Genomic DNA, 27,123 nt, shown 5'->3' with positions numbered 1-27,123 from the left:
ACTTGCTAATAACTTTAATTCCCCCTCCCACCCTGCGGGGCCTTTGCCATGCAAATAGACTTTCTAAACCGGGTAGGATCCTGGAGAAAACGATGCCCCGTGTGTCCCCCCCCCCCCCCCCCCTGCTTAGGGTCCTGGGAAAGGAGAGTGATGTGGGGGTGGAGGTGCGGGAAAGTGGGCCTCACCCCCACTGCAGGGCCTGTGCTTTGGGATCCCACTCTCTGAAGACAAACATGGCAGGGTGCCCCTGAAATGCAGGACAGTGACACCCCCCACTCCCCCTCCCCCCGTGAATTACTGCCCCTCCTGGCCCGAGCAGGAGCAAGACAAACCCATCAACGTCAACAGGTAAATAAACTGTGGTCCATAAATACAATGGAATACTCCAGGGCAAAGAAAAGAAACCGAAAACCGCAGGCTAAGTGAAAAAAGCCAGACACAAAAAGTCACATATCCTATGGCCCATTCATATGAAATGTTCACTACTCTATACAAAGTAGAGTAGTGGGCTGGGGCTGGGGCGCAGCAGTAGAATAGTGGGGAGGGACTGCCAATGGAAACAAGATCTGTTTTGATTGAATGTACTGGGGTGGCACTGACTAATAAAATTATACAGGTTTCAGATTTTCCTTCTGAGGGGTGATGAAATGTTCTAAAATTAGTGATGATGGCCTAGCTGGTTTGGCTCAGTCGATAGAGCACCGGCCTGTGGAGTGAAGGGTCCCGGGTTCAATTCCGGTCAAGGGCGCACGCCTGGGTTGCGGGCTCGATCCCCACTGGGGGAGGGCAGGAGGCAGCTGATTACTGATTCTCTCTCATCACTGATGTTTTTCTCTTTCTCTCCCTTCCTCTCTGAAATCAATAAAAATATATATTGAAAAAAAATTAGTGGTGACAGCTGCATAACTCCCTGAATATATGAAAATCATTCAAATATACTCTAAAGGGTGAACTTTTTATGGTATGCAAATTACATCTCATTAAAGAGCTTATAAAAAGCAAATACCAGGTCCTGTGTTTCAAAGAAGGTTGAGGGGGTGCAGGGGAGAAGCAGGTGTCCACAGAGGCTGAGGGACCCCTGGACAGGGGATCTGTCCCCCTGCCCACCTCACTGGCCAGGGCCGGCTGCTCACCAGACCCCCGGGCCCAAGCCAGGCTCCTGGCCTCAAGCCTCCCCTCCCCACACAGCCCTTCCCTAGACTGAATCCAGCCAACGTAGACAGGGGTGTGGCAGCTTGGCCTGGTGCTAGGTCAGGTGGGCGGACGTGAACGCAGTCAGATGGGCCTCAGCCTCTGGGAGGTCAAGGCTCCATAAACTCAGGATTGGCTCACTGTTATTTTATGTCCCTAAACCACGTGGGAGCGAAGGAAGATGGGAAAATCCCAGCGTCCAGGCCAGGGTGCTCCAGCACCAGGGCAATAAAGAGCTTGGCACATGGGAAATGGCCCCTTAGAACCGGGGACCCCGAAGTCCCCAGAATGGACGGAGCTGACAAAATCCCACCCGCGCTGGAGGGGTGACCCTCAGTTTAGGCTTCTGCAAAAAGGTTGTTTGGGTATAAAATGTGTAAAGGCCCCGATGAGTCAGTACTCACTGATGGAGATGTATTTATTTTCTAGAGATCCTTTAGTTTTTTCCAGCCCCCCACCAGCTTCAAAGAAAAGACGGAGGGACTCCGTTTCCTGCCACTTTCCCGTAGGAAGCGCCTGCCTCCCGCTCCAGGCTGACCCGTCTGAACAGAAGGTGCTGGGGGCCGGGTGCTCTGCGGGCTGAAGATGGCAGGACACCCTCCCACCTCCCCTATGCTCCCTGGAGGAGGGGGTGGGAGCTCTGCATCCACGCAAAAAGAGAAACCGCCAATTGACACCAGCGCAGTTTATTCACAAATAAATAAATACACACTAAGCCCGGCCTCAAAGCGTCCCGCCTGCGGGTCCCATCGGGCAGGGGCTGGGGAAGGTCGTCCAGGTGGGACCGGCTCTCACCCGCCGGCGCGCCCTTCGCCCTGGCCAGCCTCGCCGCTGCCCCCGCGGGGAGGGAGTCCGGACAGGGACCGGGGAGGGGCCGAGGCCGAGGAGGCCGCAGTGCGCACACAGGACCAGCCGTCCGCCGTCCCTTCAACTACTCAGGCCGGGCGGCCACTCCAGGGGCGAGCGGGGCATCCAGGTCTCCAGCTGGGGCAGCACGTGGCCGGGATCGGGCTGCGGGGGAGAGGGAACAGCGTGACCCTCGGCGCTCCTGGGCTCCCCTCCCGGGGGACCCTGCCCCTCGCGCGTCCCCTCCCTGCCCTCACCGCGTGGGCACCCGGGCACCCCAGCTTCGAGGCTCTGGGAAGCCAGCGGGAGGCCGGGCTGCGCGTCTCGGACGCCGACACTGAGCGGCGCCCACACGACGGCGGGGGCAGGAGATACTAACCGGAGACGACGGGCCCGGCTGCATCGCAAGCCCTTGCGGGCGCGCTGCCCCCTCACAGCGCACGGGCACGGGCACCGCTGCGGCGCCGGGACAGGCAGGCGGGGACCCCCAAGACCCCGCCGCGCGGACGGCGGAGCCCAGGATCCGGCCGCGCGCCTGCGTCGGCGTCTGCGTCTGCGCCTGCGCGGGGCCGCCGTCGGGGCAGAGCGGACAGCCCCGAGGGGGCGTCTCGTCGCAGCGTCGCGGGCGCCGGCGCCGCAGGCCGTCCTCGCTGAGGCCCAGCACGGCCGACAGGTGGCCGATGTAGCGGATGGCCAGGCGCAGCGTCTCGATCTTGGTCAGGCTCTGGCCGGCGGGCGCCACGGACGGCGGCAGGAAGCGGCGCAGCTCGTGCAGCGCGCGGGCGAGCGTGCGCATGCGCAGCTTCTCGCGCTCGCTGGCGCTCTGCCGCTGCCCGCTGCCCAGGCGGCCGCTGCGGGCGCCGCGCCTCCCGGCACGAGGGCCGCGCGGGGCGCGCCGGGGGCTGGGCGCGGGGCTGCCGGCCGGGGCGCTGCCCCAGGAGTTCGGGGACGAGGCGGGGGAGCAGGCGCGGCCCCAGTCGGAGGGCGGGGGAGGCGGAGCGGCGCCCCAGCCCGCGGGGAAGATCCAGGGCTCGGAGAGCGGCGGGCACAGGGGCTGGGCCATGGCAGCGGCGGCGCGTCTCGGGACGGCGGCCAGCGACCTTTTTATCCCCGAGGCGGCCGCTCTATCCGGAGCCCGAGGTGTGAAGTGGCCCCTTCCAGGCCCCATCAGCACTTCAAAGCGGCTCGGGGCCTGGGGGGCGGGGCCCGAACCTTTGAACCGAGGGGGGTGGGGGGGGGGGGACGAAGGTGCCGGCCGCTTGGCTGCACCAGGTTGGCCCCACCTGAGCCATCGCAGGGCACCAGCCCCTGCCACGCGGGCCTCCTGCCGGCGCCCAGCCCCGGGTGTGGGGCCAGCTCAGCGGGTAAAAGGAAGCAGGATCACAGACCTTGAAGTCCAGTACCTAGGTCTCGGGCTGTCCTCACCCGCTGGGGACCTTATGCAAATAAATGAATGTTCTTGCACCTTTGTTCCAGTTTGTCTGATGGGATCCCAGGGGCCTGCTGCATCCAGGTCTGCATCGGCGAGGGCCCGTTCCCGCTGGAGGCGAGGGGAACAGCAAGCCGTTCCTCCTGGAGGCGGGCCGTCCTGGATGCCCCCGCCGCCCTAGGTGGTGAGTTGGGGGAGCCCCCATGAGGAAGCTGTCCCAGGCTGCATCTGGTCAGGTTGCTGGACCATCTGGGCTGAGGGAGGGGTGAGCCCTCGGCCTGGCAGCCTCGGGGGCTTGGCCTGGTGCCACCCCGGCCTCTGGCTGGTGGTGTCACTCTGGGGCAGGTGTAACAAGCTGTGCCGTGGAAATGACACAGAGAAGACATTTGACAAAACTCAACGCCCCTTCACGATAAAAATTCTCAGCAAACGGCATAGACGGGCACTTTCTCAACCGTCTAAAAGGCATCTACAGCCCTAGCTGGGTTTGCTCGGTGGACAGGGCGTCGGCCTGGGGACTGAAGCATCCCGGGTTCGATTCGGGTCAAGGGCACATGCCTGGGTTGTGGGCTCGATCCCCAGTGGGGTGTGTGCAGGAGGCAGCCGATCAGTGATTCTCTCTCACCATGGATATTTCAATCTCTCCCTCTCTGAAATCAATTAAAAACGTATCTAAAAAAACAAAAGGCATCTACAAAGAACATACAGTTGACATCACATTAAATAGTGAAAGACTGGAAGCTTTTCCCCTATTAGCGAGAAGAGGGCGAGGATGTCTGCTTCTCCCTATTCAGCATCTTCCCGGAGGGTCTAGCTCAGCCGTGGGCAAACTACGGCCCGCGGGCCGGATCCGGTCCATTTTAAATGAATAAAACTAAAAAAAAAAAAAAGACCATACCCTTTTATGTAATGATGTTTACTTTGAATTTATATTAGTTCACACAAACACTCCATCCATGCTTTTGTTCCGGCCCTCCGGTCCAGTTTAAGAACCCATTGTGGCCCTTGAGTCAAAAAGTTTGCCCACCCCTGGTCTAGCTTGTGCAGTAAGAAAAAAACGAAAGGCTCACAGATGGTCTCTATTTACAGACAACATGACTGTCACATAGGGAATCTCTCAGAGGATTTATTTATATTGCCTACCTGGCCGCTCGGGTTGGCGTCAGCACCCTGTCCTAACAGCTACTTCGTGCACGAAGCCCTCCAGCTGGGCTGGGCGGTACCTGGTGTCTGGCTTCATGTGTTTGGGAAAAGTGCCAAGATCTACTGTTTTGCATCCTCCACGGCTTCCAGCCTCAGGGGACCGGTGGGTTCGCTGGTAGGAGAGAAAGGAAAGCAGCTTGGTTCCTTCTCCCCTGGCATCTTAGCCCACCACCGCCCTCCCCTTCTCTCTCTCTCTCTCTCTCTCTCTCTCTTTTAAAATATTTTTTATTTATTTATTGCAAAGAGGAAGGGAAAGGGAGAAACATCAATGATGAGAGAGGATCATTGATTGGCTGCCTCCTGCACGCCCCACACTGGGGATCAACCCCGCAACCCATGTACATGCCCTTGACTGGAATCGAACCTGGGACCTTTCAGTCTGCAGGCCGACACTCTATCCACTGAGCCAAGCCAGCGAGGGCTCCCCTTCTCTCTTTATCTTCTAGGCAATGACCTCCTCTAACACCTTCTGTAACCCTCCTTGGCAGTCTGTCTCAGGATGTGTATGCCCAGTCACAGCCAGGAGAGGCAGTGCCAACCCGCCTGGGTGCACAGCGCAGAGCCCATATACAGTGGGGCCTTGACTAACAAGTTTAATTCGTTCCATGACGGAGCTCATAACTCAAATTACTCGTATGTCAAATCAAAAGTGAACAAGTGTGACACGTGATGCTGGGCTGATGTTGTGGCGTTCACTGTGACGTTCGCTGCGCCAACTAGCAGTGGGGTATTTGAAGCTGGCTCGTGCGTAACCCGAATTTTAGCTCGCAACTGAAAGCAAAAAATCGGCCGAGAGATGGCTCATATCTCGAAAAACTCGTTGGTCGTAAGTCAAGGTTCCACTGTACTCTCGAGGAGAGCCTGGCCCTCTCAGCCTGCAGCCGCCAGCAGGGTCTGCCCTCCCTGACCTGGGCTGATGGATGCCTTCCTGGGCTTCCAGATTCAAGCCAAGAACCTGGTATTGGAGCCCAGTGACTGGCTCCCGCTGTACAGGAGGGAACAGGTGGTTGGGCCTTGGCAGAGTGTGCTGTGCACAGCACGGGAGGGTGCGGGGCAAAGGCTGAGAGGCAGGAGGGTGGTGGGTCTCAGAGGGCCCGGGTGCCTGTGGCCAGCCTCCTGAATATCAAAAAATCCCTCCAATCCCCTCATGGTTGTGATCTCCACTGGTTTGTTGGCAACGATGCTCCGAAGTGAATTTGTATTTCATTAAGGACAAAATCAAGTGTACGTACTTGGACAAGACTGTCCTGGAAACACAGGTCCGGCTCCTGAGGAATCTCAGATCTGGGACCTAATACCTAACATACACTGAGCGCTTACACGGGAGCCACCGAGAGATCGGAGCAGGAGAGGGCACCACAGTGGTGTGTGACAAGCGGGTCTCTGTTGCAGGACTGGGGGAGGGTGAAAAAGGCCCAGGGGAGCCCCAGCCGGTGTGGCTCAGTGGATAGAACGTCGGCCTGTGGCCTGAAGGGTCCCTGGTTCGATTCCGGTCAAGGGCACATGCCCAGGTTGCGGCCGATCCATGATTCTCTCTCATCATTGATGTTTCTATCTCTCTCCCTCTCCCTTCCTCTCTAAAATCGGTAAAAAAATATTTTTAAAAAGTTTAAGTTTCTCACTCTCTAAAACGGTTGTGATGCCTGGTCCTACTTTCCAAACCGTTCTTCATTAATATATGCCCACAGAAATATATATTCACAGAAAACTCACATATGGCAACTTGTGGAAGTCTTATTCTGTTAGTAAATTATAAATATAGAATAATAATAATAATAAAAAGACCCAGGGTGAGTGTGGAGACCAGGAGCCCACAAAAATGGCATGAAAGAGGCAGGGTCTCCAGCCCTAAATGCTAACAAACTGGAGATGCCACGTGTGAGCCCCCCCCCCCCCCCCGTCTCCTGGGGTCTCTGGGCCCAGACTGTGCAAAGGCTGTGGTCCCTCGGCCCGATGAAGCCCAGTGGGGGCAGAGGAGGGACCCCCGATCTGCAGCCGGGCCCTGCCACCTCCTGCCAGCCAGCCTCCCTCTCCCCTTCCCCATGCCTGTCACCTTTGATCTCCTTATCACCAGCCTCTCCGGCGGGTTCATTTGGGAGCTGCCCGAGTTAATGAGTTCTCCGGGCAGCAGGGCCGCGCGCCCTCCCGCTGGGTGAGGACTTCACGCCTCGGGGCCCTGTGTTTTGACAAGTGCCTGGGCCAGTGGCTCCTGCTCCCCTGCCCGAGCCTTCGCTCAGCTCGCCAAAGTGTAAGGCTGGGAAATGAGGCCTGGGTGCCGCCCCGCTGAGCAGAGGTGAGAGTTCAGGAGGGTGGGGGCAGCCAGGACAGCACCCCCATAAGCCTCTGCCTTCCTGCTAGGAACCAGCCGGTCTCCTCAGGCCGAGCCCAGCCGGGGTCTGGGCGCTGCCCCCCTCTCCCACCTCCCAGCCCCAGTGCCCGCATTTCCCAGAAACCCCTCGACATACGGGTGCTAATCGAAGGTGCTATGTCAATATGCCCCTGGCAGCCCTTCATTCCTGTGCGGCTGGAGCCGGAGCCCCAGGGGAAGGAAGCAGCCAGGCGCATCCCCTGGGAACCTCCTAATTTGGGGGTCCCCTCCTGCCAGGGGTCCTCCAGCCCTAGGACACGCCTCTGGAGTGTGGGCTGGGATCCCTGTCCTGCCATGTCCCATGTCCTACCTGTGCCACTCACTGTCCGTCTCTGAGCCCCAGCTCCTGCTTCTGTGCCTCGGGGGATGTGAAGACGTGGGGAGGATCGAATCACACCCACAGACATGCTTTGTGCAGCACCCACGTGCACGCTAAGCCTGCCACCTGGGGCCTGGCACGGTGCTGGGGCCCGGCTGGGTCACAGCTCACAGCCATGCTGCAACACAGGTGTTACGGACTCGCTTGGTTGATGAGGCAACGGAGTGGCGAGAGGGTGTCCCCTGTCACATGGCTACAAAGGGCAGAGCTGGGGTCCGTCTGGCTCTGTCTGGGGCCACAGCTGGTGTTGCCCCTGCCACCTCTGAGTCTGGGGGGCTCGATGGCTCCTTTCCTCCAGGAGGGCTGCCCTGAACGTGAGGGTGCCAGGCAGGGGTAGTGCCCTCAAGCCCCCTGGAAACCTGCTCCATGTCAAAGGGACCTGTGGACATGAAAAAGAGAAAGGTATCCAGCACCAGAGTCCCGGAGGATGGAGCCAGAGAATGCGGATCTGAAAAGTAACACCTCCCAGACTCTAGTGAGCTGCCTCCCAGTGCAGAGCGTGGATGAGGCCCGGGGTGCCTGTCTCCCCACCCCACCCATGGGTCCGAAGCAGATGCATGAGGATGTGCTTGGGCTGGAGGCGGGCTGAGGCCGCCTGGAGCCCAGAGCAGTCAGAGGGCCCAGCATGAGGCTCCCAACTCCTCCTCCTCCCTCCCTCCTTCCCCAGCAGCCGCCCAGCTCCAGCCTGAGGCTCCCAGGGAGGCCCTTCCCACTGGGATCACCCCCTCTCCTCACACCTCTGGCTCCCGGAGCCACAGAGTTGGCAAGCCATATGGAATAGATTATTCTGGAACCACGATAATCTGATTATCCTGGCCATGGATCAGCTGGATATGCAGCCAGTGGAAGTCACAGGAGGCAGAGGGGTGATGAGGAGGGAGGGGGTGGGAAGAAAGGGGAGAGATTTGGCGGATTCCGGGGAAGGATCAAGAGAAGCCCGGCCAAGCAGACCCTGCCTTTGCCCTTAGGGGGGTCACACGCTCTCCTTTGCTTCATCTGGGTACATGGCGGGGGGGGGGGGGGGGGGGGCGGGGGGCGGGGGGGTCTAAGCTTTACAGTGAAAGGTGGGGAGACTGAGGCATAAAGTGGCCTGTTTTTCCGACTGTAAAATGCAGCAGGGACTCCCGATTGCCTGCCCAGGTGTCCTGGGAGCTCTGCACGTTTGGTGAGAAAGCCCGTCTCAGGCCACAGTGCTGACGCGGAGTCACGCACACAGCACACAGTATGGATCGGTGGGCAGGGTACAGCGTCCTTGCATTTCCAGCCACAGGCAGCAGAGGGCGCCGCCCCGCCGCCTGGGATCTTAGGATCCATACAAGGCAGACCTACCTCTGACCAGTCAGAGGCCTTTCTCCTGGAGCCAGGGCCAGCGCAGGGTGGGAATGGTGGGCACGGGGAGCTAAGCGAGGTGCCAGAGGTGCCAGAGGTGCCAGAGGTGCCGGGCTGTCCTACGAAGGGGTGAAGCTAGCTCAGCGCCGGCGTGATGGGCTCTGTGACCCCGACAGGCCGCTGGCCTTTTCTGGACCCGTTAGCTCATCCGTCCATGGGCGCAGAGAGGCAGAGCACGATGGAGCCCAGAGGGGAAGCGGGGCAGGGGACCGGCTCAGGAGGGCTGGGGACAAGCAGGGCTCGGGTCCCTTCCCGCCTCCCCACACGCAGCCCTGGAACGAAGGCTGAAAGAGTCAAACCACAAGCCGACCGAAACTCCAGGCGGGACACCTTGGGCTCTGAGCCCTCGCCAGCTCCCTGGAGAGGATCTGCAGGCCCAGCTCGGCTGCCAACGTGGGGCACATCCAGCCCCAGCCCCCCCGAAAGCACAGGACGCAGCTCTCTCCAGGCAGGGTGTCCAGGTTTCGGGCCCCGCTAGCCCCGCCCCTGGCCTGGCTGACTGCTCACAGCACAATGACCAGGCCGCAGGGCTAGGAACCCCCGTCTGGGCTCCCACACCAAGTCGCTGGGTGGCTGGGGCCCTCAGCCAGCTCCGGGTCCTCCTTCCCAAGGGCAGGGGGAGGAGGCCACCCCGTCCCACCTCCCCATCTCCCCAAAGGTACCTGACTTTAGACCCAACAAAAAGCAGAGTGGGGGCTCGTAGACTGAGCTGGAATGCCTGGGCAGGGCCTGGGGGGTGGTGCAGAGTCTGTGCGGCCTCCTTTGCCAGAGGCTGGGGGACGGGATGTCCCTGGACCGAATGGGGAACCTCTAGAGCAGCGGTTCTCAACCTGTGGGTCGCGACCCCTTTGGGGGTCAAATGACCCTTTTACAGGGGTCGCCTAAGACCATCGGAAAACACATATATCATTACATATTGTTTTTGTGATTCATCACTATGCTTTCTTTTTTTTTTTAAATATATTTTATTGATTTTTTACAGAGAGGAAGGGAGAGAGATAGAGAGTTAGCAACATAGATGAGAGAGAAACATCGATCAGCTGCCTCCTGCACACCCCCTACTGGGGATATGCCCGCAACCAAGGTACATGCCCTTGACCGGAATCGAACCTGGGACCTTTCAGTCCACAGGCCGACACTCTATCCACTGAGCCAAACCAGTTAGGGCCACTATGCTTTCATTATGCTCCATTTTGTAACAGTGAAAATACATCCTGCAAATCAGATATTTACATGACGATTCATAACAGCAGCAAAATGACAGATACGCAGTAGCAACGAAAATAATGTTATGGTTGGGGGTCACCACAACATGAGGAACTGTATGAAAGGGTCGCGGCATGAGGAAGGTTGAGAACCACTGGTCTAGAGGAAGTGCAAGAGCTTAAATGGACCAGATAATGAATCGAGCAGAAGGGTCTCACGTGATCAGTATTGCTTATGGGCCCCAAACTGAGGATAGAATGAACTCCGTCCTCGGCTCTGGAGGGTCCCCCACCAGGAGAAATCCCGGATGCAATCCTGGGCCTGAGCCAAGGAACTTTTCTTCCCCCTTGGAAGTCACGCCCCAGCCCAGGCCCTGGGCATGCGCGGTCAGCGTCTGGCACAGGCGGTCACACAGGTGTGCCAGCCCGAGCTGCTGGCCGCCCATAACCCGGCCCCCACCTCTGGGGACCCCCTGGGGCAGGACTTCAGGACAGCCTCAGCGTGCCCTTGCCCAGCGGTTCCCCTGATGGGAATTCATCCTGATTAGAAAAGATTAAAGGCACGAGTGAAGGCATACTGCTGAGTGACAGAACCAAGCTGCAGAAAAAAACAACAACAAAAAAAACCACACATTCCGTGCAGCACCATGGATATAAGCAAAAACATCAGAAAACAAGAATCTAAAAAATCCCTACATAGAAAGTCATCGAATGACACCCTGCATTTTGTAAAGATCTACTGTGTAAAAGCACTGACGAAGGCCCCCGTTCTCACCAAATCCATAATAACGGACCCCGTCTTATTTGGTGGGAGGGGAGGTCTGGGTTGGGGGGGGAGAGAGTCAAGGAAGACTTTACTCTTCACCTGTAATGTTTACATTTTTGACAAGGAGATTATATAGTTTAAAACTGCATGTTAATGTACAATTTTAAACTACAGTAGGGCCTTGACTTACGAGTTTAATTCGTTCCGTGACGGAGCTCGTAACTCAAATGACTCGTATGTCAAATCATAAAGTGAACGAGTGAGACACGTGATGCTGGGCTGATGTTGTGGCGTTCACTGTGACATTCGCTGTGCCAACTAGCGGTGGGGTATCGGAAGCTGGCTCGTAACCTGAATTTTAGCTCGCAACTCAAAGCAAAAAATCGGCTGAGAGATGGCTGGTATCTTGAAAAACTCGTTAGTCGGGACACTCGTAAGTCAAGGCCACACTGTGTAAAATTGTAAGTATAAGGATATGCCTCCCTGGAAAACTGTAAGGCATCTCAGTATATACCAGAGAACTTGTTACTAAAGTGTTACCACCACACCATGGAGTGCATGGCAGGCCTCCAAAATCTTGGTTTAGAAATACAGGTACTGCCCTAGCCAGTTTGGCTCAGTGGATAGAGTGTTGGCCTGTGGACCAAAGGGTCACGGGTTCGATTCCGGTCAAGGGCTCGTACCTCGGTTGCAGGCTCGTCCCCGGCCTGGGCCATGGTTGGGGCGCGTGCAGGAGGCAACCAATCGATGTTTCTCTCTGTCTTTCCCTCTCTCTTCCACTCTCTCTCTGAAAATCAATGAAAAAATATCCTCGGGTGAGGATTGAAAAAAAAGAAAGAAATAATGTACAGATACAGAAAAATGATCTTAATACATCAGTGAGAAAAACTGGTCACAAAACAATTTGCTCTTTAAATACCCACAGGGTCTAGAATAGGTATTTGTAAGGCAAACATTCATATCAGCATTAGTCACTGCTTATCAGCAATAACCAAATGGTGGAAACAACCCCCGTGTCCATTGACTGATGAATGGGTAAACACATGTGGTAGATCCATACAATGGAATAGTATTCGGCCATGAAAAGGAATGAAGTTTGGACACATGCTACAGCATGGATGACCCTTGAATACATTATGCTAAATGAAGTGAGCCAGACACCAAAAGACAAATACTGTATGATTCCACTTATAGGAAATACCTACAAAGTCAAATTCAGAAGCCCGATAGAGGTTACCAGAGTTTGGGGGGAGGTGGGTAAAGGAGAGTTGTTGTTTAATGGGGTACAGAGTCCTACCTGAGGTGACAAAAAAAATTTTAGAAATAGAAGTGGTGCCGACACCGGTTTGGCTCAGTGGATAGAGCTTCCGCCTGCGGACTGAAGGGTCCCAGGTTCGATTCCGGTCGGGGGCATGTACCTGGGTTGCGGGCACATCCCCAGTGGGAGATGTGCAGGAGGCGGCTGATTGATGTTTCTCTCTCATCGATGTTTCTGGCTCTCTATCTCTCTCCCTTCCTCTCTGTAAAAACTCAATAATATATATATATATATAAAAAAAAAAAAAAGAAATAGAAGCGGTGATGGTTGCACACATTGTGAGTGTAATTAATTTCACTAAATTGCACACTTAAAATGATTAAGATGGCAAATCTTAATGTGTCTATATATATATATATATATATATATATATATGTCTATGTGTATATATATATATATATATATCTACAATTTAAAAAATTACAAATGTGCCCTCGCCGGTTTGGCTCAGTGGATAGAGTGTTGGCCTATGGACTGAAGGGTTTGATTCCGGTCAGTGGCACATGCCTGGGTTGCAGGCTCGATTCCCAGTAGGGGGCATGCAGGAGGCAGCCAATCAATGATTCATTCTCTCTCTCTCTCTCTCTCCCTTCCTCTCTGAAATCAATAAAAATATATTTAATAAATAAACAGGTGAATGTATTGTATGTGAATTATACCTCCATTAAGTTCTTTTTTTAAATTAAACCTATTGGGGGGACACTGGTTATCATATAGGTGTCAGGTGTGGAATTCTATGTTACAGGATCTGTATATCACACTGTGTGCCCAACACCTTTTTTTCTGATATAAAAAGTTATTTATAAAAGTAAAATACCAGGGTATATATACAGAAGAACACCCACAACACATAAAAAGCCCGACACGCTCTCTCTCATGCCTCCATGTGTGTGCTTGTGTATTTGTGGGGATGCCTAGAAAGGGCTGGGATGCAGAGAGATGGACCAACATGCCATCGTGGTTCCCTCTGGGTGGATGAAACTGGGGGCGTTTAAGATTCTCTTCTTTTTGTCTGTACAGGGTATCATCTCGATATTCTTTTTTAAAATATATTTTTATTGATTTCAGAGAGGAAGGGAGAGGGATAGAAAGATAGAAAGATCCATGATGAGAGGGAATCATTGATGGGCTGCCTCCTGCTTGCCCCCTACTGGGGATCGAGCCCACAACTCAGGCATGTGCGCTTGACTGGAATCGAACCTGGGACCCTTCAGCCCGCAGGCTAACGCTCTATCCACCCTGCCAAACCAGCTAGAGCTCATCTCAATTTTTTGTAACAGCATTCCTTGCTTTGGTAAAGGAAAGAAAAAAGGGAAGGAGGGCGGAGAGAGACTTTGCAGAACCACCCCCACGCTTATTTGCATTCCAGCAAGAGTGGGCACCACTTATTCTCCCCTTCGTCCCTCCCATGAGCTGCAGGACTTTGGACGGTCACTCCTCGCCAGCAGGGCGGCAGGCAGAACATGTGGAGTGCCACGAGCTGAACACATGGTGCCAGCCCTAATCATCTCAGCAAAGAAACCCATTTTACAGATGATAAGACTGAGGCTCAAGGGGATTAAGCCCAGGCAGGCTGGCTCTAGGCTTAAGCTGCCGCTACCGGGCCCTGGCACACCAGCCTCCTCAGCTCAGCTTTCTTGTTGGAGGGAGAGCAGAGGGGGTCCCTCCATGCCCTGCCTGCTGGGTACCTGTGGCCCCCGGCCAGCTCCCCATCCCTGTGCTTCTCCAGCCAACAATGGCCACATCCTTCCCTCCTTCCTCACTCAGAATTCCTGTGGACTCATTGCCTCCCTGAGTCCAAACTCCTCACCCAACAGGAATTCCAGCTCCCGTCTGCTCATCCACACCCTCTCCACCCGTCCCCATCCCCGTCCTGGGGTCCCAGCCTGCTTGGCGTTGCCCTGGGCCTTCCACTCCCAGACTTGGGCTCACACCTTTCCCCGCTGCCTGGAATGTCCCACCTCTGCTTGGAGGAAACCCCACCATTTCAGGCCCCTCCTTTCCTTCTGCAACCCGCCCCGCTGACTAGCCAGGGAGCAGGTCTGTCGCCCACGGGCTCCCAGCACACCAGGCCACCGCAGACCCCGAGCCCACTGGCTCCGCGTTCTCCTCGGGCTCGAGCTCCCAGCGGACAGCAACTGGTCCCCGCTGGAGTCTGGGCCCCGGGCCGGGGGGAGTTTCCCGGTGGTGTGGTGCGCGGCCCTTGTGGGGTCAAATCCTGGCTCTGGGGACCTTAGGCAGAGGATGGGCCTCTCTGGGCCTGGTTCCCACCTGAGCAAGGGGAGAACAGCGGGCCGAAGTCCTGGGTTTGCGCCCTGAATGGCTATGCAGGCTGCGCCGGGCACTGACGTTACAGAAGGCCTGGGAAGACCGGGGCAGGGAGCTCCAGTTCCAGCAGCTGCTCTGTGACCTCGTCCTGGTGGCTGTCAGTCTCTGGGCCTCCCGGTGACACTGATGGTGCTCTGCCTGGCACGGCCGTGTCATTGGGCTCCCCTGGCTGTGCCCAGAGTCTCGACCAGCACCTGGGCTGGGGAGAAACAGTATCTGGGCAGGCGGACTCAGGGAGTCCTCCCTCGCCATCTGGGGACATAGAATCTGCCTTTCCCTGGGGCCCCCCAGGGTGGGGACCTGCAGCTCCCCCCACACACACACCCCAGAAGTGCGCTCCAGGAATTCCAAAGGGGCCTGCTGCCGGCTGTTTTGGAGGCCCCTGCACACCCTGGTTCCCAAGGTGACACCTCGTGCCCTGAGGGAGGCAGCCTTGTGTCAACAGGCAGAGCGGAGGTGTGAAGGCAGCCACAGTGGCCAAGGGGGCGGCTGGGCCGGCCCGCACTGCTGGCTGGTAATGAGAATACCACATGGCCCCCGCAGCCCCACACGCCAGCCTCCCGCCTTCCCTCCCCCGTTCCCACAGCCGGTCCACCCCGAGGGCCTGAAGGGAAAGACGACCTACGGGGCAGGGGCCAGGCCGTAACCTGCCCCAGCCTTGGACCTGCTCCCGGGGGCCCTGGATGCCCGCCCGGGAGAAAGAGCAGGTGCAGAACCAACGGGGAGGCCTGCGCCGAGCCACCGGGAGCAGGCCTGGCGCAGCCCCCACCCCCCACACCCCCCAACAGCCCTTCTCATCTGACTGCGGGTCGGGGGCGAAGTCCTGGGGAGTCCACAGGGGATGATGGGACCGAGGCGTCAGTGTCCTCACCTACATAATAGGTGTATTGACGTGGGCACTGCCGGCCTCACGGCGCCCAGCCGACTGCAGCCACGCAGACAAGCTCAGCCAAAGCTGGAGGTGGCTGTGGTTCCAGCCCCAGAGCAGGCCCGGCTGAGCCAGAGCTTCGGGCTCCGAGGAGAGCAGGCCTGGGGGTGTTCCCAGCACCAGGGCACCTGTGGGGCCCCTGAGCGCCCTGTGGCTCCCTCACCGAGACTGCCCAGAGCCCAAGGCAGCATCCCCCCTCCTCTCCTGCTTCTGGGCTTCAGCTCTAAAAGGACCTCAGGCCTGACGGTGTGGCTCAGTGGTTGAGCGTCGACCTATGAACCAGGAGGTCACGGTTCGATTCCCGGTCAGGGCACGTGCCCGGGTTGCGGGCTCGATCCCCAGTGCAGGATGTGCTAGAGGATCCATGATTCTCTCTCATCATGGATGTTTCTCTCTCTCTCTTCCTCTCTGAAATCAATAAAAATATAAAAAAATAAAAAGGATCTCAGGGTTGTCAGGTCCAACTCCCTGCTGGTGGAGCCTGTTAGGTGGGCAGAGGCAGGACCAGCCTCCCACTGCACTGGGCCTACCGAGCAGGCGTCTGGCCTCTCCTTGGTCACCTCCAGGGACGGGCCACTCACTCCCAGACAGTCCCTCTGACCTTAGAGAGTTCTATACTCTCCCGGGAGTATTTCCCCTCCAGCCGCCTGGAGACATCCCATCGCCTACTTTTTTCCTTTATGGACAAAGCACCGAGGCCTTTAGCTATTTCTCTAGCGACCTGGCTCCAAGCCCCCTCGCCAGCCGCCCTCCCCTGCGTTTGTCCGCGTCCCTCAGGAGCTGTGGCCCCCAGGCTGAGACCAGCCTCCAGGGTGGAAGGCCTTGCTGGTCCTGATCGGGAAGGGGATCACATCTGCTTCTCGTGGCCTCGAAGCCTGGAAGGCAATGACTTCCGTGCCCTTTCCGAACGTGCAGCTGGTGACACGGTGCCCCCTGGCCCTGGGCCTAGAGGGGGGCACACAGGGCTCCGTTGATGCCACCGAGTTAGATCTGATGCTGCTTCCAGCCTGTCCAGGATATCCTAGATCCTGGCTGTTACCCAGTTCACGCCTCGGGTTTGGCCCTTACCCTACATGAGGTCCGTTCGTATCTTCATTCAAGCCCATAGGCTGCCCCGGCCAAGACTGGGAACAGAGCTGGCGGCACATCACGAGACACCTTCCTCCAGGGAAACATCCGCCCATTCCTCTGTGGGGACAACGAAAGTGTGATGAATCCACTAAACTGTCATCCAGCTCACATGGCCCCCGTGTTCACGAGGGTACCCTAGGGGCGTCTTCATCACGCGGACAGGAATGGTGTCTGGCTGCTCATTGCACGCACCCAAAATGACAACGACCTGAACAAGATGGTGGGGCCCACCCGGCGGGGCTCAGTGGTTGAGCGTCGACCTATGAACCAGGAGGTCACGGTTCGATTCCCAGTCAGGGCACAGGCCCGGGTTGCAGGCTGGATCCCCTGTGTGGGGCGTGCAGGAGGCAGCCGATCCATGATTCTCTCTCATCATTGATGTTTCTATTGCTCTCTCCCTTCCTCTCTGAAATCAATTAAAAAACAACAACAAAAAGCAAGATGGTGATTCATTTTCTCGCACATTGAAGAAACTCACGGGCAGACAGTCCGGGGCTAGTGTGGCACTTCCGTGTCGTCACTGATGCCTCGGGCTTCTTTCTGCTCCACCACCCTCAGGGCGTGACTTCCGTCCTTGAGATTGCCTCCCGGTCACAACATGGTTGCTGGAGCTCCAGCCATCACACCTATTTTCCAGAAAATGCAAGTGGTTAGAGCCACAGAAGGATACCTCCCTGCTTTAAAGCGCTTTTCTCAAAGCCCCATTCAATACTTCCACCAACATTTCATTGGCCATTCCATCTGCAAGGGAGGCTGGGAACTGTAGGGGCTTTTTTTTTTTTAATTTATTTTTATGGATTTCAGAGAGAATGGGAGAGGGGAGAGACAGAAACATCAATCATGAGGCGAATCATCGATCGGCTGCCTCCTGCACGCCCCACACTGGGGATGGAGCCTGCAACCTGGGCATGTGCCCTGACTGGGAATTGAATCTCGACCTCCTGGTTCATAGGTCGATGCTCAACCACTGAGCCACCGTGGCCGGGGGGACTGTAGGCTTTTAGCTGGGCATGTAACCGTCCACAATACAGACTCCTGTTATTAAGGAAGAGAGAAGAATAGAGGCTGTACCACAAGCTGTATGGACAAGTACAAGTCCCTGCCACACTTGTCAACATTCTACTGGCCCTGTTTCGTAGATCTAAGCACCAGCTATCTCTTCAGCTGGTTAAGGGTGCAGCTGAGACTCCAAAACCCAGGTCTGTCCGGTTCCTCAGCCCCGCCCCCTAACCATTAGGCTACACTCCCTCCCTGTGCGAAACGGAGGCCCAGTGGGAGGATGCAGTTGGTCTCCACCTGGTGAGTGGGGCTGGCAGACAGTGCCCCTGGGCCGCAGAGCCTGGATCCCAGGTCCCCTGAAGAGCCACAGGCCACAGCAAGCCAGGCCCCAGGCCCCACTTTCCAGAATGTGTGCCCTGACATCCCTCAGTCAGTCTAAGGCCCAGGCTCTGCAGCGAGCACAGACCAAGAGCAAAAAGCATGCGGGGTTGGGTGCTGGGTGGACTCCCATCATGCACCCAATCCTTTCCCAGGAAATCTCTCTGGATGGGCCCCAATGGGTGAGGTGAGGGTGGGATGGGAGAGGGAAGGAATAATTCTGGGTGTTTATTTTTTAAATATATTTTTATTGATTTCAGAGAGGAAGAGAGCAGGATAGAGAGAGACAGAAACATCAATGATGAGAGAATCATTGCGCGGCTGCCTCCTGCACGCCCCACATTGGCGATCGAGCCCGCAACCCGGGCATGTGCCCTGACTGGGAATCGAACTGCGACCTCCTGGTTCATAGGTCGACGCTCAACCACTGAGCCACGCCGGCTGGGCCATACTGGGTGTTTAGAACCTTCCTGAAGGTCACAAGGGTACTGTACCATCCAAATCTAGCCGACTGTGCACATGGCAGCGCTGTTGGGTCAAAACTGAAAACATTCCGAAGTTCTATCAATAGGAAACCGACTAGCCTGGCGGCTTGGCTCAGTGGATGAGCATCGACCTAAGAACAAGGTCAGTGTTTGATTCCCAGTCAAGGGCACATGCCTGGGTTGCGGGCTCGATCCCCAATGTGGGGCGTGCAGGAGGCAGCCGATCCATGATTCTCTCTCATCATTGATGTTTCTCTCTCTCCCTTCCTCTCTGAACTCAATAAAAATATTTTTAAAAAGAAACTATGGTGTAAGCAGGCTGTGGAATATTATACAGCAGTTAAAAAGGGTGAGTTGGAAAGCTCCAGATCAACAGCACATGAATCTGAAACTTCAGAATCCAGATCCAGAAATATATGTGAAACCTGATGAATTTCATTTACAACTGTCAATTTCATGCATATAAATTCCTTGCTAGTACAATCTGTCCAAGCTTTACAGTCCTGTGTAGCTTTGGATGAATGATTATTTACTTGCGTTTGCCATTATTTCAACCTCAAAAGTGTAGGACGCCCTGGCCGGGTGGCTCAGTTGGTTGGAGCATTGTCCTGTATACCAAAAGGTTTCAGGTTCAATTCCCAGTCAGGACACATACCCGGGTTTTGGATTCGATTCGCAGTCGTGGATGTGGGAGGGAACTGATCGCTATTTCTCTTTCAATCTCTCTCCCTTCTTCTCTCTGTAAAAATCAATAAAAACATATCCTCGGGTGAAGATTAAAAAAACAAAAGCAAAACAGAAGTGTTGGACTGAATGTTTTCTAAGTCCACTCTGCCCTCAGGAAAAAGTACTTTGGTATTTTTTTAACCTGGGTTGAAGCCCTTTTAAGTCATGAAATGTTGCATAACTAACTGCTTCTTTCCAAAGAAAGCCTGTTTAAAATCAGGCATGGCTAACGGATTCCATGTTCTTTTTGTGTTATGGATAAGGTTTCCTGTCCTCATTCATAGCAGCTACAATAAACCACACAACAGCTGCCCTGACCTCTTACTCCAGGCCAGTTATTACTTCATTATGTTACAGGGCTAACATGAGCATCTTTTCTCCAACATATTTTAAAATAAGTTCTGAGGAGGCCCAACCGGCGTGGTTCAGTGGTTGAGGGTTGACCTATGAAGCAGGAGGTCATGGTTCGATTTTCAGTCAGGGTACATGCCCCGGTTGTGGGCTCCATCCCCACAGTGGGGTGTGCAGGAGGCAGCCAATCAATGATTCTCTTTTATCATTTTTTAAAATTTTTTATTAGTTAAGGTATTACAAATGTGTCCTCATCTCCCCCCCCCCATTTCTCTTTTATCATTGATGTTTCTTTCTTTTTTTAAAAAAAAATATATTTTTATTGATTTCAGAGAGGAAGGGAGAGGGAGAGGGAGAGAGAGAGAGAAACATCAATGATGAGAGAGAATCATGGACCAGCTGCCTCCTGCATGCCCCACACTGGGGATCAAGCCCACAACCCAGGCATATGCCCTTGACCGGAATCGAACCTGGGACCCGTCAGTCTGCAGGCTGACGCTCTATCCACTGAGCCAAACCGGCCAGGGCTATCATTGATGTTTCTATCTCTCTTTCCCTCTCCCTTCCTCTCTGAAATCAATAAAAAATATATATATTTTTTATTTATTTATTTATATATTTTTTAAAATATATTTTATTGATTTTTTACAGAGAGGAAGGGAGAGAGATAGAGAGTTAGAAACATCGATGAGAGAGAAACATCGATCAGCTGCCTCCTGCACATCTCCCACTGGGGATGTGCCCGAAACCCAGGTACATGCCCTTGACCGGAATCGAACCCGGGACCTTTCAGTCCGCAGGCCGACGCTCTATCCGCTGAGCCAAACCGGTTTCGGCTATTTATTTTTTATTTTTTTAATATATTTTATTGATTTTTTACAGAGAGGAAGGGAGAGAGATAGAGAGTTAGAAACATCAATGAGAGAGAAACACCGATTAGCTGCCTCCTGCACATCTCCTACTGGGGATGTGCCCACAACCCAGGTACATGCCCTTGACCAGAATCGAACCTGGGGCCTTTCAGTCCGCAGGACGACGCTCTATCCACTGAGCCAAACCGGTTTCGGCAAAAAAAATATATATATATTTTTTAAAAATTATCTTCTATGATGGAAATGGATGAACACTGAAATCAACTATGACCAACTCGAGTGAGCTCCATATGTCCTCACGTGGAATGCTCTAATATACACTGCCGAATGAAGAAAGAACAAGTTATAGGCTGGCATGTGCAACGGGCCATGTTACTGACTTTATTCTCTGTGTGACTTCTAAGGACATATGTTGACTGAGGTGAATGCATGGACCAGGTCTGGAAGGACACCTGACACCCTTTACCAATAGCTGTGCCCATTCGGGGGAAGTGGGGGGGGGGTTACAGGGGCTCCAGCTCTATCTCTCGTTTCCATTTCTTACAAAGAGAATGTATTTATTATGTAATTTGTGTAACTAAAAGTTAATTTTTTAAAAGCAGCCACAAAATACTAGAAAGCCATTTACTTTTTTTCTTTTAAAATATGTTTTTATTGATTTCAGAGAAGAAGGGAAAGATAGAAACATCAATGATGAGAAAGAATCATTGATCGGCTGCCTCCTGCATGCCCCCCCTCCCCCCCGGACATGTGCCCTTGACCAGAAATGAACCCAGGACCCTTCAGTCCACAGGCCGAGGCTCTATCCCAGGGACGGCAAACCTTTTGAGCTCAGCGTGCCAGCATTTTGAAAAACCCTAACTGAACTCTGGTGCCATGTTACATATAGAAATTTTTTGATCTTTGCAACCATAGTAAAACAAAGACTTATATTTTTGATATTTATTTTATATATTTAAATGCCATTTAACAAAGCCCTAGCTGGTTTGGCTCAATGGATAGTGCGTAGGCCTGCAGACTGAGAGGTCCCAGGTTCGATTCTGGCCAAGGGCACATGCCTGGGTTGCGGGCTCAATCCCCAGTAGGGGGCGTGCAGGAGGCAGCCGATCAATGATTCTCTCTCATCATTGATGTTTCTATCTCTCTCTCCCTCTCCCTTCCTCTCTAAAATCAATAAAATATATTTTTTTAAAAATGCCATTTAACAAAGAAAAATCAACCAAAAAAATGAGTTCGCACCCTAACCGGTTTGGCTCAGTGGATAGAGCGTCGGCCTGCGGACTGAAGGGTCCCAGGTTCGATTCCGGTCAAGGGCATGTACCTTGGTTGCGGGCACATTCCCAGTAGGGGGTGTGCAGGAGGCGGCTGATCGATGTTTCTCTCTCGTCGATGTTTCTAACTCTCTATCCCTCTCCCTTCCTGTCTGTAAAAAATCAATAAAAATATATTTAAAAAAAATGAGTTCGCGTGTCAGAGGTGTCATAGGTTCGCCATCACTGCTCTATCCACTGAAACTGGCTAGTGTAAGGCATTTACTTCTTCAGGCTGCTATGGGTTAACCTACTCCTGACTCCCCGGGAGCACCTAGGAAGTCCCACTGCCGGGCCTGTGCTTATGCTGTTCCCACACCCAGAATGCCCCGTCTGCCTCTCTCCCCGCCCTAGCAGCCAGGCATGGGCCAAGGCCCAGCTGTGACCCCTCCACCGCTGTGACCAGAGTGCTAGTCTCTGGCCCTCACGAGGCCCTTAGCCTCCAAGTCAGCCCTTTTTCAAAAAGATCACAAAAGACGCCAAGCAGGCGTGGCTCAGTGGTTGAACATCAACCTGTGAACCAGGAGGTCACGGTTCGATTCTAGGCCAGGGCACTTGCCTGGGTTGCGGTCTCCATCCCCAGTGTGGGGCGTGCAAGAGGCAGATGATCAATGACTCTCTCTCATCATGGATGTTTCTATCTCTCTCCCTCTCCCGTCCTCTCTGAAATCAATACAAGTATATTTTAAAAAATCACAAAGGACACTGACACCTCCTTTAAACTGTAATTACTGCTGAGGGGTGAGAGGTTTTCCTTTATAAACTTTACCGTGTTCCAGTTTCTATAATGAGACTATAACAGTGCTGTGAGTAGATAGATAATTATTATTCCTGTTTTATAGAGCAGAAGGCTCAGGCATGTTAAGGGCTTTGCCCAAGGGCACACAGCTAGTTAGTGGTGGGCCTATTAGTTATATAACAGCCTCTCCCACAAAACTAAAATCTCAGGAGGGGCCTTAGCTAGTATGGCTCAGTGGATAGAGCATCAGCCCGAGGACTGAAGGGTGCCGGGTTCAATTCCGGTCAAGGGCACATGCCAGGGTTACGGGCTCGATCCCCAATGGGGGGCGTGCAGGAGGCAGCTGATCAATGATTCCCTCATCATTGATGTTTCTCTCCCTCTCTCCCTCTCTGAAATCAACAAAAATATATTTTTAAAAAATAAACTCTCGCCGTAACCGGTTTGGCTCAGTGGATAGAGGGTCGACCTGCGGACTGAAGGGTCTCGGGTTCGATTCTGGTCAAGGGCATGTATCTGGGTTGCGGGCACATCTCCGGTGGGGGGCGTGCAGGAGGCGGCTGGTCGATGTTTCTCTCTCATCGATGTTTCTAATTCTCTATCCCTCTCCCTTCCTCTCTGTGAAAAATCAATAAAATATATTTAAAAATAAATAAATAAAGTCTCATGTGGGCAGAGAACACTCCCAGCTCGTTCGCCCTGGCATGCCTGACCTTTACCAGTTGCTAAATAAATAGGAATTCAGTGACTAATGCCCACGAGGGTTTTGAAATGTAAGCACCTTCTTTATAAAACAATAGCACCAAACGCTTAGCCCCGGTGCCAAGGGCACGCTGAGTGGTTCTGTGGATGGTTCCACTTCGTCCGGGCAACCATCCTGGCTGGGATGTGTTATTGCTGAGAATGAGGAAACTTGAGCCTCAGGGGAGTAAAGTCATTTGTCCAAAGTCACACAGCAAATAGAGAGGGTCTGACTGACTGTAACCGGTGTGGCTCAGTGGATAGAGCGTCGGCCTGCGTACTGAAGGGAACTGAAGGGTCCCAGGTTCGATTCCCGTCAAGGGCATATATCTTGGTTGCGGGCACATCCCCAGAGTTCCAGGTTCCACCCCGGTCAAGGGCATGTACCTGGGTTGCGGGCACATCCCCAGTAGGGGGCGTGCAGGAGGCAGATGATCGATGTTTCTCTCTCATGGATGTTTCTAACTCTCTATCCCTCTCCCTTCCTCTCTGTAAAAAATCAATAAAATATATTTTTAAAAAATAAAATAAAATAAAGAGGGTCTGACTGGGCAGGCCTGGGAGGCCCACTGCACCCCATTCATTCTCCTTCTCCTGGCTCCTGCTGTTTTTTCTTTACTTTTTTCAAAATCGATTTCAAAGAGGAAGGGAGAAGGAGAGAGAGATAGTAACATCAATGATGAGAGAGAATCACTGATCAGCTGCCTCCTGCACGCCCCCCACCAGGGACCGAGCCCACAACCAGGGCCAGTGCCCTTGACCAGGAATCGAACCCGGGACCCTTCAGTCCCTAGGCCGACGCTCTATCCACTGAGCCAAACTGGCTAGGGCTCCTCTGTGGTTTTTCTGGAACAGAAACGAGCTGCGGGGCAGCGAGAGGCCTTTCTCCGTGTCGCTCAGCAAATCTGCAAGTGCAGGCTCCAGAGAACCCGGGAAGGGGTCCCCCTGCACGCCCCCCGCCCCCACCCCCTGCTTCATCGCTGCTGGCAGGTCCCTCGAGGCTGGTCCCGGGCACCCTTGCAGGTACCGGGTGTAAGTTCCTGGGCACAGCGCGCTCCCCACCCCCCGGGGCTGGTGGGGAGAGAGGCGCAGGGGTCCCTGGGTCCCTGGGTCCCTGGAGAGGCAGCTTGGGCGCCGGGAGACAGAGGCAATGGCACTGCCCACCGCTGCCGGGCTCCTGGGCACTCAGCCTGCGCAGCGCAGTGGACAGTGGACGGGATGGGACGGGGCGGGGTGGGTGGGAGCGCGGCGAGAAGCTTAGCAGCTCCATCCAGATGCGAACTGTCCCCCCCACACTTCCCGGGCGGCAGGGGCCTCCATTAGAGCCCCCCGAGGAGTCAGAATCCACACCTCCGCAAATGGGCCCGCTTTCCCAGGGCCCCCCCTGCCCAGACCTTCCCCGGGCTCTGTGGGTTTTGACACCTCTCTGCAACCTGGCGGGAGGCCACCTCGCACCTCTGGTCCGGATAAAAAGCTCGGGGTCCGGAGGTGGCCGGCCCAGCCTCGCGGAGCCCGCGGCCCGGCCATGGCCCAGTCCCCGCCTCTGCAGACCCTCGACCCCTGGATCTTACCCCAGGGCTGGGGTTGGGCCGGGCACCCGGACTCCACGTCCCCGGCCTCCTCCTCGGACTCGTCGGGCTCGTGCCCCTGTGACGGCGCCCGCGGCCCCTCGCAGCCCACGCCCCCCGTCCGCGGCGCCCGGACCCCACCAGCCGCCCCGACGGCGCCCGGACGCGCGCGCCCCGCCCCGGCCGGCGGGCAGCGGCAGAGCGCCAGCGAGCGCGAGAAGCTGCGCATGCGCACGCTCGCCCGCGCCCTGCACGAGCTGCGCCGCTTCCTGCCGCCGTCCGTGGCGCCCGCCGGCCAGAGCCTGACCAAGATCGAGACGCTGCGCCTGGCCATCCGCTACATCGGCCACCTGTCGGCCGTGCTGGGCCTCAGCGAGGACGGCCTGCGGCGCCGGCGCCCGCGACGCTGCGACGAGACGCCCCCTCGGGGCTGCCCGCTCTGCCCCGACGGCGGCTCCGCGCAGGCGCAGGCGCCGACGCAGGCGCGCGGCCAGATCTTGGGCTCCGCCGCCCCCGTGGCGGGGTCTTGGGGGTCCCCGCCTGCCTGTGTAGGAGTCCCAGCAGCGCCCGAATGCTTGGGAAGCAGGGTCCCCGACGTGGGTCCTTGGGTCTCACCCCCTTACTGTTCCGGGACGCAGTCGCTTCCGCAAGTGTCCCCACGTAGGGCCCCCGATGCGGCCCTTTGGACGCCGCCCGAAGCCGGTTCCGGAACGCAGACACCCGGAGTGCCCGGGACCCCGGCCACGACCTGGGCGCCGCCCCCCGCAGCCCCGGAGCCCGCTGCAGCGTACCAGGTACCGTGCCCAGGCTGCAGTTGGAAATGGACTGGGTGGGTAGGCCCTAGTCTGCAGTTGATTCTGTAGTTTTAAGATCCCGATTATCCAATCCCACCCGGGTTAGGGGTGGAGAGAAGCTGAAGGGGAGATGGAGACGGCGCTGACCCCTCGGGGAAGAGGTGGGGCCCTCGCAGTTAAGGCCACCACCACCTAGAAGTCCTCACTCAGACTTGCTCCTTCCGCCCCGGCCTCTGGAGGTGGCAGGAGCCATGTACCAAGGTGCTCCATTCAGGGCTGGGAGTACGGAGGGAAGCCCGGGCAGCTCCAGGATTAGGGGCTTCCTGATCGATGGTGACCTTTATGTTTCCTTCCAGCTTCATTCATTCACGAGGCCCATGAATCATGGTCCATAAAATAGCATATTCATAACCAAAATGTATTACTGTGCATGAATTGACTCATTCTGCCCTGCATCAGCCCTATGAAGTAGGTGTCATCATCATCCCAATTTACAGAAGGGAAAACTGAGACTAGAAGAGGTTATCTTTGTTATCTGGTGAATAGCAGAGCTGGGATTCGAACCCTGGCAGTGTACCTGCAGAGCGGACACTCTTAACCACTTTGCTTCACTGCATCCAGGATGCCAGGGCTGTTCCGGAGCTGCCTGCCACACTCTGAGGAGCATCCAGGTTCGAGATCTCAGGGCATCAGGCAGGAGCCCACTCACCAGCTGCTCTTGTCTCTCTTGCAGGGCATCTGTGTGTCTCCAGACTCCTATCTGCTGCCAGAAACCCCACCCCTCCTGCCAGGCCCAGCATGCCAGAGACTGCAGCCTCAGACCCAATGGGGATACTGGAGCCACAGTGCAGAGGTGCTCCCCAGCTCGGAGCACCAGGGACCAGGCCCCACCTTCCATTTCAGTGATGAAAGCCCGCTCCAGAGCTCAGGCCTGCAGCTCAGTGGCTGCCCTGAACTTTGGCCAGAAGACTTGGAGGGGGGCCACCTGAGCATCTTCTACTGATGGCCCTGCCTGTCCCCTGTTCAGCTAGGAATCAGGTCTGTAGTGTGGGCGCCCTCATTTGCGAGGTCAGTGGTTTTCAGACTTTCCTTTAGCCCAGGATCCCTTTTCCAAGTGATGCCTTTCGTGGAAGCAGTGTTTGGTGGCCTCCCTGGCTGGCGTGGGGGCTGGGGCAGTGCCCTCTGCTCCTAGGCACCCCCCCCCAAAATGACCAGTGCCCTGAAGAGCACAGCCTGAGCTGCAGAAACACCCCAGGGCTGGGGTTGGGCCGGGCACCCGTGGCCCCTCGCAGCCCACGCCCCCCACCCAAGGGGGCTGCTTGACCACCAAGTTGGCAGGGCTGGGACTGACGGGGGTGGATTGGGGGAGTGGGGTGGGCTGAGGGCAGACCCCTATATACTTTGTGTTCAAATAAACACAACACAGCACCTGCTGGTTTGGCTCAATGCATAGAGCGTCGGCCTGTGGACCAAAGGGTCCCGGGTTCGATTCCAGTCAAGGGTACAGACCTCGGTTTCAGGCTCCTCTCTGGCCCTGGTCAGTGCGCATGCAGGAGGCAACCAATCCATATCTTTCTCTCACATCAACGTTTCTCTCTCTGAAAAAAAAAAAAAAAAAAGTCAATGGAAAAAATATCCTCGGGCGAGGATTAAAATGTAAATAAATTTTTTTAAAAGTT

At 55.4% G+C, this 27,123-nt stretch overlaps 3 protein-coding genes across 4 annotated transcripts in view; 1 reads left to right on the top strand and 2 right to left on the bottom strand.

Annotated features, from left to right (window-relative positions):
* CRTC3 (CREB regulated transcription coactivator 3) overlaps positions 1–27,123 on the bottom strand; it is a gene marked incomplete at its 5' end in the record, with an annotated part of 1,283,408 nt that overhangs the window by 457,677 nt on the left and 798,608 nt on the right. The gene's annotated exons all lie outside the window — the stretch shown is intronic.
* MESP1 (mesoderm posterior bHLH transcription factor 1) lies at positions 1,862–24,781 on the bottom strand. 2 transcript variants are annotated; one of them, XM_081114770.1, is made up of 6 exons: positions 24,654–24,781; positions 16,960–17,107; positions 16,419–16,538; positions 4,610–4,781; positions 2,417–3,643; positions 1,862–2,202 (listed from the first exon to the last, which is right to left on the bottom strand). In XM_081114770.1, exons 5-6 carry the CDS (start codon positions 3,203–3,205, stop codon positions 2,119–2,121), a joined length of 873 nt encoding a protein of 290 aa, XP_080970896.1. In that variant the 5' UTR covers positions 3,206–3,643; positions 4,610–4,781; positions 16,419–16,538; positions 16,960–17,107; positions 24,654–24,781; the 3' UTR covers positions 1,862–2,118. The 2 variants fall into 2 exon arrangements, with proteins under 2 accessions (XP_080970896.1, XP_080970897.1); XM_081114771.1 differs by lacking the exons at positions 16,419–16,538; positions 16,960–17,107; positions 24,654–24,781 and adding an exon at positions 7,348–7,795.
* Positions 24,608–27,123, top strand: MESP2 (mesoderm posterior bHLH transcription factor 2; the record flags this gene model as incomplete). The annotated part of the gene is made up of 2 exons (XM_081114769.1): positions 24,608–25,444; positions 26,178–27,123. The coding sequence occupies 2 exons, from the start codon at positions 24,608–24,610 to the stop codon at positions 26,445–26,447; spliced, it is 1,107 nt and encodes a 368-aa protein (XP_080970895.1). The 3' UTR covers positions 26,448–27,123.

Source organism: Myotis nattereri (genome assembly GCF_964212035.1).
Source record: "Myotis nattereri genome assembly, chromosome: 21".
Classification (NCBI taxonomy): Eukaryota; Metazoa; Chordata; class Mammalia; order Chiroptera; family Vespertilionidae; genus Myotis; species Myotis nattereri.
Note: the sequence above shows the minus strand (reverse complement) of the source record. Positions and strands in the feature narration are given on the sequence as shown.

What these genes read in the sequence shown, in the direction of transcription:
- MESP1 (XM_081114770.1), bottom strand. Translation starts at nt 3,205, where the DNA reads ATGGGGCCTGGAAGGGGCCACTTCACACCTCGGGCTCCGGATAGAGCG. An exon ending in AGCCGGGCCCGTCGTCTCCG is followed by an intron (nt 2,203 to 2,416) that starts GTTAGTATCTCC and finishes TCTCCCCCGCAG; the next exon opens with CCCGATCCCGGCCACGTGCT.